Below are 18,949 nucleotides of genomic sequence, written 5' to 3' on the forward strand. Positions count from 1 at the left end.
ATATATAATTACATAATGTTGTAGTTGTATTTATTTGTTTGTTTTAGAACTGTTAAAATGTTTATACTTCAGTTTATGTAATGAGCTACACTGGAGAAGTGACTTCATCCACTGAGAACCACCTTTAAAGGGGATTAAAAGTAATTGGGAAAAAATGTAAGAGGATGAAAATGGAAATGCAAGAAAAGTTTTTTTTTTATTTGCTTGTTGGTGCCACTTGGTGTAATTTTATTAAAGTGTGACTTGAGAGTCCAAATACTTTCTGGGCCCACTGAAGCTTTTTTTTATTATTATTATTATTATATATATATATTTAATTCTTTGTTTCTTTATTTTTTGCTGTTTGCAATTTTTATTTATATATATATATATATATATATATATATATATATATATATATATATAAATCATGTTATATTACAGGACACCAGTAACCTCAATTCAATATTCAAAACTGAGCAACAAACCATTCAGTTATTCACTATTACATTAATTTTTGCTTCTCTTTTCACATACAAAAGGTTGGCAGACACATATAGTGGTTCTATTATTATTTCTACCCAGCTAACAAACTGACTCCATTCATAGTCCAGTTCACTGTTTCAGAACACGGTTAAATCCCAAAGCATCTTATTACAGACCCATAAACCCACACTGAAACTTCCCTTCAGAAATGAAACATAAGACAAAATTATTTAAATGAAGATGATGTTAATAATAACTGATAAAGTACTCTCCCTCTGTGTGTGTGGGAATGTGAGTCTGTGTGTGTACAGAGAAACGGACACGCTGCTTTAGCATCAAAACTTGCTGAGGACCGAAAGTGTTAAAACGAGAGTCAGAAGCAAGAATGAGCTGGTCGGCGATAAGGCTGGGTTGTTCACATCGTGTATCGCTCCGGGGCCTGTGGGAAGAGAACCCCTACACGTTAGCAACCTCCCAAACATCCACTGTGTATATCATCATGCATTATGCTGTTCAAAGAAATTGCTGCGAATGCAGCGCTCAAACACCATCAGAGTTAGCGGATGCCTCAGGGTGACAAGATGAGAGCTGCTGTAATTGCACTAAGCAAACATTTAACACATTGAGACGTTCGTTGACTACGCCAAGTTACACTTGACATGGATTTTGTGCATAAATTAACATGCATTTAGTTATTAGAAGGATCCTCGTACCGTACAAAATAATGCTGGCATTTGTTATTCCCAGCGTGTTCATGGCAACACATGTGTAGTTCCCATAATCCTCTTCAGAGACGTTAAAGAACGTTAACATGGACTGTTTACCCTTGTTTTCGATCTTGACCCTGTTGAGTCCATTGAAGAGTCTGGAAAATTTGAGGTGAAGTTAGCAGTGTTATTAAAAACAAAGTCTACTGTACATAAGTGGACGGCTGACGGCAAACATTAACGCACCACTCTCTCTAATAAATAGACATATTTTCATATTTTTTATTAACTAGCTCTGCTTTAACCATGGCTTTGTGCTTGTTGAGTCTTGGGAGATGTAGGTTTGAATCCTTCGGATCCGATCTGACTTTCACTCCAAGTCAAAAGTAGCACCAAAAAAGAAACTACATATCTTCCAGCTGATGGGACCTTTTGAGTCATAAATACTAAGAAATGTGAATTAGTTGAAATTATATCAAAAGTCATGGTAGACCAACAGAATTCCCCCAAATATTGCCCCAACTAATCATACACAGCTAGTCTAATCAAAGAATTCTAACCCGAACACTAATTCTGAAGTGTTAAGGGTTTTGTGAGATTCCAGCATGCATCGCATCATTAATAAATTATGAAGTTACAGTTTGCTGACTTTTGATTAAACTTTTTTTGGTCATTTGTTGTGTTATTCATTTTTCATACTTGTTTATAGTCACCATTCTAGAAGGTTGTTTGTGAAGAGTTACATGAATTTTTGCTTCTCTTTTCCATACAAGTTTATACAAATACTTTTCACATACATAGTTTTTGAAGGTTTTACTATTTACAAAAACTATATCCCAGATTTCTTTGCTTTGCAAGGTTAATATGCCTTCAGAAATAAAGATAACATAGTTCACTTAATAGATTAAGCAACCTTTAGAATTATAGATATATGGCTATCTATATCAATTTAAAGGTGCTGTATTGAAGTTTTTGACTCTACTAAAGCATAAATTACCATAATATGTTTGCAGATATTTAAGAAACATGCTAAGTTAACATACTTGTTTATCTGAAAAACAATGCTACAGTCAGTTATTCTCCTTTGGAAATTCTCTATGAGTTCCGGGCCGTAATGTCTGTCGTTGTTTTTGTTTGTTAATCCCCGCACACTGCCAGTTTACCCAATTGTATTTTAGCATGTTCCTGTTAGTGTGTCAATCTGGCAACCTGCATGTGAGTCTAGTCTGAGGAGGAGATGCTTGGTGATAAAAACCCTCTCCAATATTTTGAATTTGGACCGCAATACCCAGTTCAACCACTCGGTGTCAATCCTACATACAGCTCCTTTAATGCTACTAATTGAACATTTGCTGACCAAGAAATCTGTAGTTGCCTTAATTTATTGGCTGAAGGAAGCATTTTACATTTCGGTAAGAAACAAATTCATGGTAAAACAAATTACCTTTGTAAGACAATAGTTGAAAGAACCTAAAAATCTGACTGCATCTTGCTGCATTGATTTGTAACTTTCTCTCAACAATTCCTTTTTAACAAAGCACAAATAAAACGAAATACTGCAAGCCCTACCTGCGCTCCCCCTTATACCACTGAAAATCCGCTAGAGGAACTGCAGACACCTCGCACCACAAAACTCCTTTCTGGCCAACAGCCGTCCCTGTGCTCCGTGCTCGCGAAATGACAGGTGGATCTGTGAAATTAATCCCAGGTAATTAAAAACTCAAAAAAGCACGTGAGAAATGTTTGGTCTTAAAAGGAATTGGTTTTTAATGAATGAGGTACTCACAGTTTACAGTAACCTGAACAGTTCTCACGTCTGGAGGCGAGATGTCGTTTGATGTGATGCAGTCGTACGAGCCGGACATGTCTTTGGTGATTCCAGTCATCTCCACATATTCACCCTCAGTAATGATTCTATTACCTGTGTAAACACACATAAGGTTAAAGTAATTAGTAACATACATAAAGTCATATTATAAAAACAACTCATTATACAATTGCTCTGGGTAAAATGTATAAGGTTGCATTTCCTAGTATAATATTATGTTTACTAAAATGTATAATATTGTAATTTTTTTACTTATATCTTTAGATTAAACAAATCTATGTTTATAAAAACATTAACATTAATAAAATATATATAATTTTTCAGTGATATTTTATCAAATATATAATATATTATTATTATTTTTTTTATGGTTACCTTTTTGTCTTTTAGAGCATTCAAGAGGTTTTTTAACACAAATACAATAGCCTTCACTTGTGCAAAACACTACTACTTTAAACACAATAAAAAATCATAAATTCTCTCATATAGTCTGATAAAATATTTGATATTTTTCTATGACTTTCATTAGCAATATAAATGCACAACATCATTTAAATTATTTAAACCCGACACAACCCTCTCTCATGGCATTCAGTCAAGAAAGGCTTTGCAGTGCATTGCATCAAAAAGGTGTTAATGAAAGTGTAGTGGTGCTGTTTGCTGCTATTTAGTGTTTTTGAGACAGTACTTCAAATTAGCTCATTTCTACCCACAACCATTCCATGTCACTTTAATTTAACCGCAATAGACTCAGAATCAAACCTATGCCAGCTTTCTTGTTCAGTACAGAGGCTGAAGTATCAGAGTAGTGTCATAATGCCACAAGCATTCCTGCTTAATTGAATCCACACTGACACCAACTAGAGACAAGCAGTCTGAGAACATACAGAGAGTTTCAGCCCCTTTTCTGGAATCCTGAAGCTTAAGCACTTATTTTTCTGTGACCATCCTAAAATGAACAGAATTTATTCACCATTATCTCAACCTGAAGGCAGAACAAGGTTGCTGAATGTCAATAAGACAAATGTTACACTCGGCCGACTTGGAATGACCCTCCGTTGTTGTTCTCTGCTTAAGTCCATCATTTCACAAAACCCACCTGTATCTCCATTTCTGTTATCATGCAAAAAAATGATTCAGTTATTCCTCTGAAAGAGTGAAATAAAGTTTCACCCTCAGGTTCAGACAGCCAGTTAGTGCAAATGCCACTCACAAAACAAACTCTACATTATGCCATCTCATTAATACAACCTCAGTCCTTCATTTAGTTAAAAGGATGAGGAGTGGACTTAGGTTGTTATTTTGTTTCTAACAGCATGGCCTTGGGGATTGTGAGAGAGGTTGGTAATTATGCATATCTCCTTATATGACTCAGCCCTGTGATGCTTACAAAGTTTGAGCAATCATGGAGAGGATGGTTCACCCCAGTGAATTACGCTCAACATGTGACGGCCTTTCTGAGCCAAAGCCTGAAAATTACATCCCCAGATTTGGAATAAAACAGTTTTTATTAGACTCTGTCCATGTTATAAGAGACACAAAATATTATGAACTGGCCCTTTAAGTGTGAACCTTGATGCAGCTGCTCAGTTTTAAAGGAAATTGGTACTTAAACATCTGCTATCATTTACTTTTACTTTACATTTACTTAAACTGACTTCTTTACTTCAGTGGAATGCAAAAGAAGATACAGTATTTTGAAGAATGGCTGTCTATATATAATTGGGTGAACTAGTTCTTTAAAAATAAAATTAATGATGGATTTGTTTATTGAAAACACACAGCTTTTTACTTCTTAAGACAATAATTGATGGAATGGAGTTGTGTGGATTACTTGTGAATTCTGATGGCACCCATTAACTGCTTTGGTGAGCAAGTGATGTAATGCTGAATTTCTCAAAATCTGTTCCAATGAAGAAACAAAGTTGTCTTCATTTTGAATGGCTCGAGGGTGAGAACATTTTCAGGAAATTTTCATTTTGGGGGGTTATCTAATCCTACTACATAAACTATACAAACTTGTTTTGGACCCCACTGACTTTCACAAATGTTCAGCAAGAACTATAATAAAAAAAAAAAGATGTTTAGATGTTTGAAATGATTTTTGATCATCTCACTCCCAAGTATTTTTTATTATAGGTTAGTTTTATATATGATGTGAAAGCAAGACTAAAATACTGAAAATTACAAGTGAATGTCACAGTGTTTGGCCCTTTCTCAATTCATAAACTGTGATCAATGATAAAGTGCAACCAAAAGGATTGTCCTCCAGTTTTTCAGACAGCACTTTTACTGAATCAGCTGAGGTTATGCATTTGACCCTGTTGTGCTGTTTACATTCACCATGAAGATGAGTGTTTCTAAGATGTACAGAATAAGATTTTATTCACAAAAAGGGAATTATTTTATCCTACAACAAAGCTGCAATTGATTTGTTTTCTGTAGCTATGAACCGAAAAAAGAAGAAGAACATAAAGAGCAGCTCTAATAGTGACACTTACACGTTTTATTTATTCTCATATAGTTTTCATTTATGTTAAGCTATTAGAGCGGTCAGTTTGATTTCTGAATGGCGATGGGGTTAGTGTAGATAGCCACGGTGAACAGCAATCATTTATAATGCTTACTTTAGAGACAGAAAGCAAACACCGGGCCCATAGCAATTACATCCAGCACTGAGTAATAATCCTGCTGCTGTCATGAGACTGTCTTCCTGAACAGAGCAGAAGATTATTAGAATGTAAAAGAGAATGACAGTGTAAATAGGAAAGAATAAATAAACTGTTCTGTGCTGTCAGTGTACAGTCAGCCAGAGGAAAAAGAAATGAGTGAGAAATGCTCCAATAACTAAATTTAGGAGATTAGAATCAATGGAAAGACTCGATCTCATGTTACAGTTGGAAAGTAAAGCAGTTTATACAGATCAGGCCACTGAAGCAGACAGGACAACATTAAGATAAGGCTTTATTTAGGAGATGTTTGTCTTTACCAAGCTCTTATTATTAAATATCCGCACATAAGTGAATTAAGCTTAATTTCCACCCCACTTTTCCTGTTCTTCTTGTTCTCATGTTCTTTCAGAGAATGGATAAAGAAAATTTGATTTGATTTTCCTAGACACAATGATTTTTCAGTCTTTGTTTTCACAAATTGTTGTTTTAGTACTTGAATACTCTGTATACATTAAACATTTTGGAATTGCACTGTACAAATCTATTTAACAAATATACAAACAACAACAATAATAATAATAGTTTACTGAGCGGAAAATATTCATATTAGAATGATTTCTGAAGGATCATATGACACTGAAGATGCTAAAAATTCAGCTTTGCCTTCACTGGATAAATTACATTAATATATAATGTGTGTGTGTGTGTGTGTGTGTGTTGATGGCTTTAGTGGGAAATGGAAGGGGGTGAATTGAGAATAATAAAAAAAAAAAACATCAGCAATCCACTCATCACTAATTCATACTCTCTAAAACATCACAGGAAAACCAAAATTAGGAGGAAAAAAATCTAGATAAACTAGTCAACCTTAACAATCTGGACGACTAGTCAACAATCCCTTATTGGTATAGCATGCTTTTAAAGTGTGTTGACTCAAACTAGGGGACCCATTCATAGAGGTAAAATTGAATGAGAAAATTTCCAGACACTGAGGCACCAACAAAATAGACTTAACTGGGTCAGTGGCTTTGTGCATTAAAACAGGTCATTCAATCTTTCCAGTATTTCAACGTGAAGCTAGTTAGGTCAATGTCTTACAGCTGCATTGTATCATCATGTGAGCATGTGCTTTAACACTCCCCTGCAGGCATTCTGGGCTTCTTCATCAACTAATAAACACATTATGGAATGATATTACACATATAATGAGATTTCAGTATGCTAATGATTTCGTAATAAGCCGCTGACCATCATTAATGTTTGTCAACATACCTAATTGCATTTTGCAATCGTCCCTAAATGGACTACCTCCTTAATAGAAATTCAAATGATCATTACTTCAGATTGTAAAGCAATGACTAAGCTAATTACAGGAAGTCGTAATGTTTATAACAGGGAAAATGAGGATGTCACAAGGACTTTTCATAACATGCTGCATGCATGAAGATATAAAATAAATAGGATTATAAAATAGGAATAGGGCTGAAAGCACAAACTTCCATGCAGGTGTAAATGTTTGAGTTAACGGAGTACTCTTTGAATGAATACTTGCATTGAAAGAAAAAAAGCACTTGAACCCCGCCTGTTTAGTGAACATCATCTGTATTTTGCTGTCATCTCTAAAGCAGACTGTCTAAATCCTCCAATCACGCCCTGGTAAGCAGCAGGTCACCATGGTTACACAGTTGAGTGAAACCGATCATCGCTGGCCTTTCAGTCCTGCATGACCTTTCTCTCTTTTTTACTCTCTTTCTGCTTCTACGAGCGCATCTTCATTAATCTAGTCAAAGTCAAGCCACACTAATTAAAACAGCGATTTCGTTTCTAACTGCCAATCAATTACTGCCTAGTTATGTTGCCTCTTGAGAGGGAAGAGGCCATTACGTCTTAGTGGGCTGTCGTTTTTACAATGGATATATATGTGTGTGTGTGTGTGTGTGTGTGTGTGTCTGTGTATATTGTGCTAGCTAAGCTGATTAACTGAAGTTCCACCTGTGCCGAATTGGTTGATTATCTTATCGTGCTCCTTCTGAACCTTGGTAATAAAACATCATTTCTATTTTCTGTTGATCTTGTTCAACCCTCAGAGACCCAAGTAGTGATGCTTATTATGCATTTTCGTTTATTCTCCTTGAAAGTGTTTTTAGGGAGCCAGTGATTATGAAAATTTTGACTTTTTATGCATAAACATAAAAAGAAATAAGATCTGTGGCCCAAAGACACTTTTAGTTTCGAGAGCCTGAGGCTGCCACAGGGACCACACAGTCCTCTTCTTCATGTAAGAACACTAAGAACTGTTAGGTAATATGGATATTTTATTTTACATAAAAAAAGAAAGAAAAAAGAATTGCTTAATATAAGCATGCAGACACACAGACTTTGACTTTGAAGCCTTTACAGTCAGATAGAAGACCAAAACTTCAGTATGTTTATTATACAAGCCCACTTAAGCTCTGTGAAGTTTCCTGTAATATTTTTACATCTCACTGACTCCCAGTAACCTGAAAAGGCATATTAATAATCCAATAAAGAAACTTTGGCAACACTTTAGAATAGGGAACGCTTATTCATTATTAACTACGACTTTTCCCTCAGTATATTTTTTTTCTGATGTTGACACTCTATGACTGCACATGCTGGAAGCAAAAAAAAAAATTAGCAATGGTGTCAGCAGGATCATCTTGTTGATCAGTTTATTTTGCAACAATGGCATAGGTACACACTAAATAAATAAATAAATAAATAGATATAAAAGATGGATTCTAGATGCAATTATTCATTTTTTGAGAAGAAAGACCTCCTGAAATGCTATGAAAGGCGTGAAACCAGCACAGTGTACCGTAGGTGATTGGTTGTCAAGGACAACAGTCAATTACACAGTTTAAATTAAATTAGATGTATGCATTTAGCAGACACTTTTATCCAAAGTGACTTACAGTGCATTCAGGCTAACATTTTTTATCTAACGTGTTCCCTGGGAATCAAACTCACAACCTTGCACTTCTAACACTATGCTCTACCACTTGAGCCACATGAACACCTATAAGTTTGTATACATTTAGTGGTCATTATTAAAAAATATGTCTGCAAATTTCTGCAGTTTTGTAATAAGTAATTTTAGTTAATAAATAAATAAATAAATAATAAACATTAGCTTAAATACCATGGGTTAGTTTTACAATGTGATCTAATGCTATGAGAGCAAACCGTTCATTTGACAAAAATATTCTCTGCTTAGAAAAGGACGTCACCATGTTCCCATTGATGTGCCTGTAAAATATTAGCTTCACCTGCATGTACAGTGTAATGTAATGAATCGCTCTTGTCAACAGATTTCGCCAGAAAGAAATCATCCGGTCGCCCCAAAAAAACATTGGCAAATTTGGGCCATAAATCAGCGCAGCCAAAAACAAGTCAAGCTCTGTGCGTTCATTAGAGTGTTAATTCTGTCAGATACAAATAAATAATGATTTATCACCAAGGCCTCCCAGCTTCTGCTGCCCTTTCCTTCATTCTCTCTCTCCTCACTGACATGATGGGAAGGCATGACGGCGACCCTCGGCCCCATAAGTCACATGTGTGAGCTTGTAATGGAAAGATAAGAGGGCAGCAATGCATCCAGGGAATACATGTTCTTTTCAGGCTTCATCGACTATGTGACTGGTTTAATAAGATGGAGAAGAGGTTGATTGTGCTTGAAACACATGAGCATGGCTTGATAACACTGGTTTGGGACAGGGAATATGAACTAGTTAGTATGTGACTCAAGAGAGGGATGCCACAGTCACTGATGTAACGCTAGAGCACATTAGCAAAAAATCTAATTCCATGGAAAGAAAAAATCTCAATTCTGTTAATTCTACGTGTAAATGTTGTATAATCATTAAACATTTATTTACAGTACGTAACCTTTTGCACATTAGGGCACAAATATTTTACACAAATTAGGTTTTATTATATAGATTAGTAATTATGTGTTTGTTTTATCATGAGTGATTAGTCTATATATTTCTGATATACTTTTTCAGTAGAACACACAAACACACACATACACACACACACGCCCACACAAAGATGTTTTGAAAAAAATGCCTCTTTGGACCCCATTGACTTTCATTGTTTTAAAAAAAAAAAAAGTATATATATATATATATATATTTTTTTTTTTTTTGTTGAGTGAACTGTCCTTTTAAGCTTTACTCATGTTCTTTTGTCTTTAACTGACCTTAAGTAGCTCTAGCTCTGTCAAGTGTAACCGGAGTGAAAAGAGAAGGTGAGGGAGGAATGACAGTGGCAGTGAGACGGAAAGAGAAGAGCATGACAGAGAAGCGCTTAAGAGAGAGTGTGATGTGAAAACTGTCATGGTTCCAATGCTAAACAAAGCCCTCTCACAGCTAAGACACTACAAAATGGAGATGCCCACATCAGTCTGATTCCTCTTAGCGTTTCACAGTCCCAGTTACATCACACGAGAAGAGCTGCAGTTCTACCGAGACACATCTGAACTGGCAGGAAAAATGCAGAAATAATAGACTCAAGGTCGTCTAGCAGACTGCAAATGCTCAGTCACTTACTCATCATTTAAACCAGTTAAAAAAAAAACCCTAAGTGTTGCTGGTTCTAAAAGGCTTTTGCTCACTTGTCAACTGGTTATGCAATACCATCTTAAACCAATTGATTAAAGTTTTTTTGTTCTGTAGGGTAGTTAGGTACACTATAAACTATTAACAAAAAAGCTAATATATATATATATATATATCTATAATATTAAATCTATTATATAAATACCATATAAATATTAGAATATTCTATAAACAGTTACATACTTAGTAAAAATATTTCCGTACAGTGTTTTCTGGAAAAAAAAAAAAACCTGCTTAATATATTTGGCCAAACTATGGTAATTTTTGCCAGGATTTGATGAACACCTTTTATTTAAAATAATTTTGTAAAAAAGAAACAGAATTAACCAAAAAAAAAAAAAAAAAAGGAAAAAAGAAAAAAGATTCTGACTGCTTTTAAAAGCATATATATTAACTCTATTTTCTCTCTCTCTCTCTATCTCTCTCTCTCTCTCTCTCTCTCTCTCTCTCTCTCTATATATATATATATATAGAAAGGAGAGTTATTTGGAACTTTCTGTCACACTACTGGAAAATGTAGTTTAGTAGTGCTACTATTTTGTTACACACACAATGCTGTAGTTTGGGTTGTGAGTTTTTCCCATTGGGTGGGAAGAGAGAAGGCACTGTGTGAAAGAATTAGTCAAAATGTTCATTGTTAGCAAATAATGAAACTCTCAGATAATGCCATCTCCATGAGAAGTTTCATATAACAACCCAACACAAACTCATTGCAGAAGGGTTGCTCATTGCAGAAATGAATAATGTAACAAATAATGTACACTGCAATTGTACTTGCAATGTCATTTTGCATTTGAAACAATATCCAGGCAATTTGCTGTAAATTATGCCTGTGCTAAAGCAAGGTGCTGATATGGCAATGTGCACTTACTGACAAAACAAATTTCAACAAAATACTAGAGATAAAATATCTACAGCAAAGGCTTCAAAAGAGTATCACAGTGATTGCACTCATTCCCGTCCCGTCTGCGTTAAACTACACTGGATTAGTCAGGCTTGTCCCAGCAGCTCTTCATTGATCCCACTGTTAATCTGACAGATAACTGATAACCAGGCCTGCCCTGCTATAGGGGTCACATCTCCACATATATCGAGGCAGCATAACTTCTCACAAGACAAACTTCATGAATAAATGTGTGTCTAGGTTATATAATATGTAGATATAACTAGGCCTGCAATTCTGCCAAAGCTCAGCAGATTTCTGCAGAATCTGAACTCCCATCATTCACAGTATTCATCATCTTGCCTCTTTGTTTATACGTTTTTCCTCATTATAATTGCATTTTGAATAAATGTTGTTTATAAAACTATATTTATATACCCTGAAGGAAATACCTAAGCTTGCAATGTACCAAAAAAGTAATGCTTAAATTTTGGGTTAAATGATAGTATGGAAAGGTAGAAATCCGAAGATAGATAGATAGATAGATAGATAGATAGATAGATAGATAGATAGATAGATAGATAGATAGATAGATAGATAGATAGATAGATAGATAGATAGATAGATAGATAGATAGATAGATAGATAGATAGAATGATGATGTCATGTGTATCAGTCTATATTATGGCAGACTGGGGATGGTTGACATACTTTTAGGTTTATTTTTGAAACTCAATTTCTATAGGCACATACCCTTGCCTACTGAAAAAACTTTTGAACATTTCCAAGAAAAAAGGTACAGTTCAATGAACAATAGCCCCCAGAATAGTAGGCTATGTTGGCATACATTTTTATTTTGAACTGCATCATCAATGGTCAGCAGCAAAGACATTATTTAATGTAATGGGATTTGATACATTTGGGTTGTTTAACATATTTAATTATTGCAGGTTTGTGTCATATTCTGAGTTTGCATTTTTTTGAAAAAGTAACTAAGATTACTTGTAATGCGTTACCCCCAACACTGGTCACTGCGCATCTGTGAAAGCAAAAACGCATACGGTAATGCAAGATTTGCTACTGCATTTGGATTGTAACAATTTATGCATCCGCATATGGAAAACGCAATTGAAAATACAACTTGAAATTATTTTTTTATTTATTTTTTTGACAGATTCCTAAAATAGTTGTGATATAATTTATTATGACAGGTGGTCTAATAAATGTATTAAGCACATAAAGTACTTAAAACATTTATTAAACTGTATTTATATACTGTAATTGGGCATCTGAATAAAAACATAAATAAAATAAAATAAATAAAAAGTTATTTACTATTTTTTATGCCTTTCTTATAAAACTGTAAATTCAAAAATTCATGGACAATAATTATATTTTAGTATTATAAAAACAATTGTGACTAAAAAGGCTATACATACTGGTGGATTAACCATTACAGAAACCTAATCATTGATTTTGGTAATCACCAATACTGTTAGTTTAGGGCAGCTGGGGCACAAACCATCAAAATATGATTTCACCTAGCCTGACATTTATGAGAAAAGAAGATGATGATGCCAGTGTTGTTTTATTCAGTTCACTTGTTTACCCAAGAGTTAAAAACTGATGATACTGCAATTTTATTTTGGAGGATGAAATTCACAAAACTTTCCTAGTTTGAAACTAAGTTACAAAACACGTGTAAATGCACCTGTGATTCAAAACCATATGGTTCCTGAGATAAGGGAGACAGTGATCATGGTAGAAATGGTTATTATATGTTGTACTCTTTGCTAACATTTAAATATGCAGTTTATATATATATATATATACACACACACACACACACACATGTATATATATATATATATATATATATATATATATATATGAATTCACCCATTGATCAGCAAAACGTAAATTCTGTTGTTTTGTGTATTTCCAGTGCTGATCCTCTCAGTGTTGTGGCATGAAAAATGAGACCCCTTTATGCTAAATCTCTTTGGTGAATACAAAAGCCTGTAAGAACACAGCGAGAATTATGGAGATATTAAAGTAATCCAAATGATTTCTCTTTAAACCAATTTGCTACAGTGGTCGTACCTGGTAGGCAGAAACGTGCCGTTAAAGAGCTTAAATGAAACCTCACTGAGTTGTAGCTGTAAAGGGAGCGTTTACTTAATTAGCCTGTGAGAGATAATTAGCTTGTGGATGTAAGCGTGTGTTTGAGAGCCAGACTAAACCAGGAGAGATCATGCGATAAATAAACAATATGACAACGATGAAAACACAACACTTGAGATTAGAGCTCTATCTCTACCTTGCCCACATATAACCCACTCACATTTGAAGAGAGCAAATGCATACATGAACACTACCACCCTCCTACACATAAACACACACATAGACAAGCAGCAGAGAAAGTAAACAAGCCTCTTCTGCTCCTTCTAGTATCTCTACTTTAAAGAGTATAGCTGCTTGGTTTCATACTCGCTTTTGACCCACATCCGATTTCAAAATGGAAAAAAAGGCATGAAAACATTTTCTGAGCCTGGAAACTACTTCCACTCTCCTGGCTGGGCTTTCTAGACACAGACAGAATGGGGACGGTTTAATTTGATGTATGGTGTTACAATCACACCTTCTCAGCAGAGCAGAACAAAAGGTTATGAGGAAAAATGAAAATGCTTGATTTTACAATGCCCTAATTACCACAAAATAACTACACAATTATCCTGGGGCCACTCACCGGAGGTCACTCTGTGCCCAGAGTCTAGTGCAAAAAGAAACTACAATAATTACAATGCAAACCTGAGAAAACACCTTCACCTTCACCTGACAGTTACCAAATTCTCTTGATGCAAAGCTTTTCTTCTGCTTAACTGACATGGTGTTACATTTGCACATTTCCCTACAAATCCATAAATGAAAGAGGGAGTTGGGTGGTTTTCTGGTGTTTATTTTTATTTTCTTAACAGATCATACTTATCACTGCAAAATATGTAAATATGCAAGATATGATTACTAAAATTATAAAATTACTAAAAGTTGATGTGTATAATTTCTGCTACAAGTATCACCAAAAAAGATTAGCAAAAAGCCTCCCTTTCTGCCATTGGTCAGGAAGTCCCTGTTTGCTTGTTAAATTGTATTTTATTTTCAAATAATTTTCTGCAAAATATCACTACATTGCTTCATGCAAGTTTTGTGACACTTCCAAAGTGAAATGTCCGGTGAGTGGCACTAAAAGCTTGTTCAGTTTTTTCTGAAACAGTGTAATGTGGGTCTGGCAATGTTTTATTACGTTGGTTGTTGTACATATCGTGGCAGTTTGGAAATGAAATGTCCGGTGAGTGCCACTATAAGATTAATGCTTTATTAAAAACGCATTTTGCAGAAGAACCCTGCAACCCTTTCATCATGTTTCATGGCAATCACACCCGCTCGCAATGCTACACTGGGCGAGTTACCAAACAAGTTTACTGTCAGAAAAGCCATACAGAGCTGGTTATGTAATGCAAAAGTTAAAATGTATTAGTTTGCGAGTCGTAAACTATGGTAAAAGTGTTCTGAGATCAGAACACAGTATTGGGCAAAGAACTGGATGAAAATACAGTATATCAATGTTAATCAATAATATGCCAATGTAATCAGAATTTCTATGAAAAGGAATAAAAGTTGTTTTACTGCCAACAGTGTTCATTTCAGCTGGAAAATGCAGTGAAATGTATCTATAGATATGTTTTGTGACAGGAACATGTTTTTCCAATAAGCCTATGTTGGATATTACACTCTTCAAACCCTGTGAAGAATGGTGTATGAATAGTATCAAAAGATTAGAGCCTCTTGTCCAATGAAAATCAATCTTAACTCCATTTAAATCAATGTTATCTGCTATCTGTATGGACTGATAGCAAATTCAAAGCAAATTACAATCATCAATCAATAATAGTGCTGTGTTATGAAGTACACTTTTATTTATACTATGATTGGATGGATGGATGGATGGATGGATAGATACTGCACTATATGTTAAATTAGCCAGTGTGTTGACAGAGCAGTGTGAAATGACATCCGAGGACAAATTACTGCAAACTTCCAGTCTCCCGGCTCACCCTGAGAGGCCTCCAACACCTCAAATCATGCAGTAATTTATTTCAGCCTCCTCTGCCCTTAACGATGGGCTTTGGTGCCACCACATTGATCAGCCTCCACTTCTCCTCTGACTCATCCCTGGCTACTCTCCCTGTTAGCATCAAAACTTAATCTGAGATCTGACATCGGCTCTCGAAACCACACTTATTTAGATCTATGACCTTTCCAGCAAACAATGCCCAATCAATAAGCAGCTTTGCTTCCTCAAAGTCTAATTAAAACAAGCACGGGGTGAATCAAAGGGCAGAGGGAGCTGGGAGAAACTAGCATATAGAACATATGTACACATGATATTTACAAGTTGCATTTGTGTCTTTTGATCTCTCAGTTTCAGATTTATCCATCCCTAAACCTTCAGTAAAAATAACTAACTGTGGTTGATTAATGCAGGTCAGATGGCCTCTTTCAGTCTAAACAGAAGGTTCTTTGCTTGAATTTGCTGCAATGTGGATTAGGCATGAGTTAAAAATCTGACAACTATGCAAAATTATACCATTGATAAAATGTAGTTCACTTGGATCCAGTGCTATTAGAAACAAAATAGAGGCAAAGTTTTAATTAAACGTGATGTTTGTACCACTGCCAAGAGACAAAAAAAAAATAAATAAATAAATAAAAAAAAACCTTGTTAAAACTATTTAAAACCTAGTGGAAATTTCTTAAATTGTCACAGCATTCATAAATAACGTTTTACATAAATAAAGGTAAACAGCTCAAAAAATAAAACACAGATGTTTCTGTTTTGGCATGTTTCTTTTTTTTAATACAAAACTGCCTTAAAGAAAAAATAAATATACATTTATAATATAATAACATAAGCTGAAGAGAAACAAAAGCATACTTTTTTATTTTCACTTCATGAGATAGGAAAAAGAGAGATCAAAAGTGTGAAATGTTAAACATGCTTTAAGTACAACAAGGCATCTCTTGAAATACAATTACATGGCAAAATGTCAAAATACTAAGAAAGCATAATTTGCTGCAATTAGATTTGTCACTCTCTGATTTTCAGATACCCTGGGTGCATTTTCAATGCGAAAGCTGTCAGCAGAGCTTGAACTGAATTTTCTGGTAAATTAACATATATCTCTATTCATTGTGCTCCACTTGATTTGGAATTATAAACACTACAACAGCATAGATGTTTTGAAATGGCTGTTGTTTTAGATTAATTTTCTTGCAAGCTATAATGGGAGTCACCATATAGTAAATGATCATTCTCATCAACTGTACACATTATAGGTATTTGTATTTTTTTACACATTAAAATTGCTAATCTCCAAAAAAAAACAAAAAACTCTCAGCTTTCAGTATGCAGTCGCAGAAGAGAAAAAACGATTGATGCATCTCATATCTTGCCACTGAAACTCTTCTGTTTGTTGTAGTGAAACAAAAGCCTGTGAAGGGATTTTAACAGGCTTTACAAGGGGACATGCAATGATGAATTAGCTATGTTTCAAAATTAGTCAGAGTCGGACTCATAGGAGCAGCCCACAGTGACACATTATTAAGCTGTTATGAAGCACTCTCATTGCCGAGTTTCCAGGCTGACGCTCCATCCAACTGCGTCACGGGGGGCTGCCTCATGGAGAAACCCACCGAGACCAATCATGTCAGGCAAAACGAGACTCCATCGCCTCCACGAAAAATACACTCCAGACACAGGCAGCGGCTGTTTTACCACCTTGTATTATTAATGATAAAAGATCAGGTGAAATGAGCAGAATTTGTTGGGTTGGTGATTTAGGCAGATGAGCACAGAAGGCATCAAGTGGGGGTCTCGCACACCTGTCTGTTTTTCAGCTGAAAAACTGCCACTGTTTGACGCGCCTTTGAGAAACATTGGCACAGAGTGTAAGCTAATTTCTCTTCTTGACCCTCATTTCCTCTTCAGGCATTGGCTTCTCATTTTTCTCTGAGCCATTGCATGTGGCCACTGGGAAGTGGAGCTAAGCCTGCATTACCTCAGACAACCTCATCTGCAGACAACAAGCCTTATTTGACATGGTCACTGAAGCAAGGGCTAGTTTCTTGCTGAATATTTGAATGCAACAAACACAAAGGAAAAAGTAAAGCACCTTCTATAAAACAATGAGATTTTTTCAAAAACAAGAGGTAAGAAAACATGTTGAAAAGAACAATCCTATAATACTGGTAGAAAATCCCTGAAAAGCAGCATGAAAAATACTTGAACGATATTTGCTTCTATATAGATATATCCAAGAGCTGCAATAAAAAAAACGAATTGCATCCTATATGAATGAGTAATATTATTACTCATTACATTGTTAATAGAGAATGGCTCTTGTGGTTGTGGCTGCAACTGTGAAATATAAAATTGTATTTGTGACACAGTAGCAATTATGAGATATGAAGTTGCACCTGTGAGATGTGAAGTCACATTTGTAAGATATAAATTCACAAACATGATATAGTTATGTTTGTTAGTCAAATTTGAGAGATATAAAGTTCAAGTTGTGAAACATAAAGTTGCAGTCACACTCATGAGATATAGTTACATTGGTAAAATAATATTGCAATTGTGAAATACTAAATTGTTATTGTGAAAAACTGTCTAAAGTCGCAATTGAAGTCCCAATGGTGAGATATAAAATAGCAATTGTAAGATAAAGTGTTATGTGAAATATAAAGTTGCAAACAAGATTTTATGTCACAATCGTGAAATATAATTGCATTTGTGAAATAGAGAGTTGCAACTGTGAGATATTAGACATTAACTTTTTTTCTTTCGCCACACACACACACACACACACACACACACACACACACACACACACACACCAAGTATGTTCAAGTGGGCATGAAAGCAAGTTCATGGTGTCAGCATTCCGAACTTCAGCCTTAAGGCTTAAAAATGCTTATGCTGTGCAGCTTCAGACCTTGTTTATGAGTGCAGATGCTAAACCAGCCAGTTACTTTGTGGAAATTCCAATCAAGATCAACTGAACACAAATTATTCAGTACTTATATGATGCACACACATGCATCTGTCTGAAAACAGACCCAATTTACATTTTTCTCTGAAGAGCTCACTGTCTTCCTTGAGTTCTGTCTGAGTGTATGAGAACCCACCACATACAACGGGAGCCCTCCAAATTAAACCCATTAGAGTGGGATATTCCCACTGACACCGCAGCCTGTGGGTGCTCACAAACTGTGCATGATGAGTGCAAATCCATTTTCTAAAGTGCCAAATGGTGCAATGTCATCTGTAGGGGACAAATCCAGTCTGCCATATGCTGCGAATGAAGAAATGGTAAACTACAACAACAGCTGGCCAATTGAAAACACAATTTTCATTGCTGCATCATGTAACCGCAGATCTGTCTAATTCAATTATCATTAAAGATGTAAAAATATCGCTCTTGTATGAGTGCATGGCAAGAGTGCATTTATACATCCTGCATTAAGAGGCATGTTTACTCATGTAAGTAATGATATATTCAATGTTCATCGCACATGCACTGTATGAAAATAAATGCGACATTTTCATGTCCTAACTTTTTTCACACAAATTTTCACACATATATTCATGCTTTCTTTGTTGCACGTTACAGCTCTACCTCTGCAAATAG

At 35.2% G+C, this 18,949-nt stretch overlaps 1 protein-coding gene across 2 annotated transcripts in view; it reads right to left on the reverse strand.

Annotated features, from left to right (window-relative positions):
• Positions 1-387: 387 nt before the first annotated feature.
• LOC132132680 (opioid-binding protein/cell adhesion molecule-like) overlaps positions 388-18,949 on the reverse strand; it is a 152,228-nt gene continuing 133,666 nt past the window's right edge. For both annotated transcript variants that reach the window (XM_059545154.1, XM_059545153.1), the window contains 4 exons: positions 2,959-3,093; positions 2,742-2,862; positions 1,179-1,330; positions 388-904 (listed from right to left, as the gene is read on the reverse strand). In XM_059545154.1, coding sequence (XP_059401137.1) covers positions 801-904; positions 1,179-1,330; positions 2,742-2,862; positions 2,959-3,093 — 512 coding nt within the window. In that variant the 3' untranslated portion in view covers positions 388-800. The remainder of the gene's footprint in view (positions 905-1,178; positions 1,331-2,741; positions 2,863-2,958; positions 3,094-18,949) is intronic.

Source organism: Carassius carassius, chromosome 49, assembly GCF_963082965.1.
Source record: "Carassius carassius chromosome 49, fCarCar2.1, whole genome shotgun sequence".
Taxonomy (NCBI): Eukaryota; Metazoa; Chordata; class Actinopteri; order Cypriniformes; family Cyprinidae; genus Carassius; species Carassius carassius.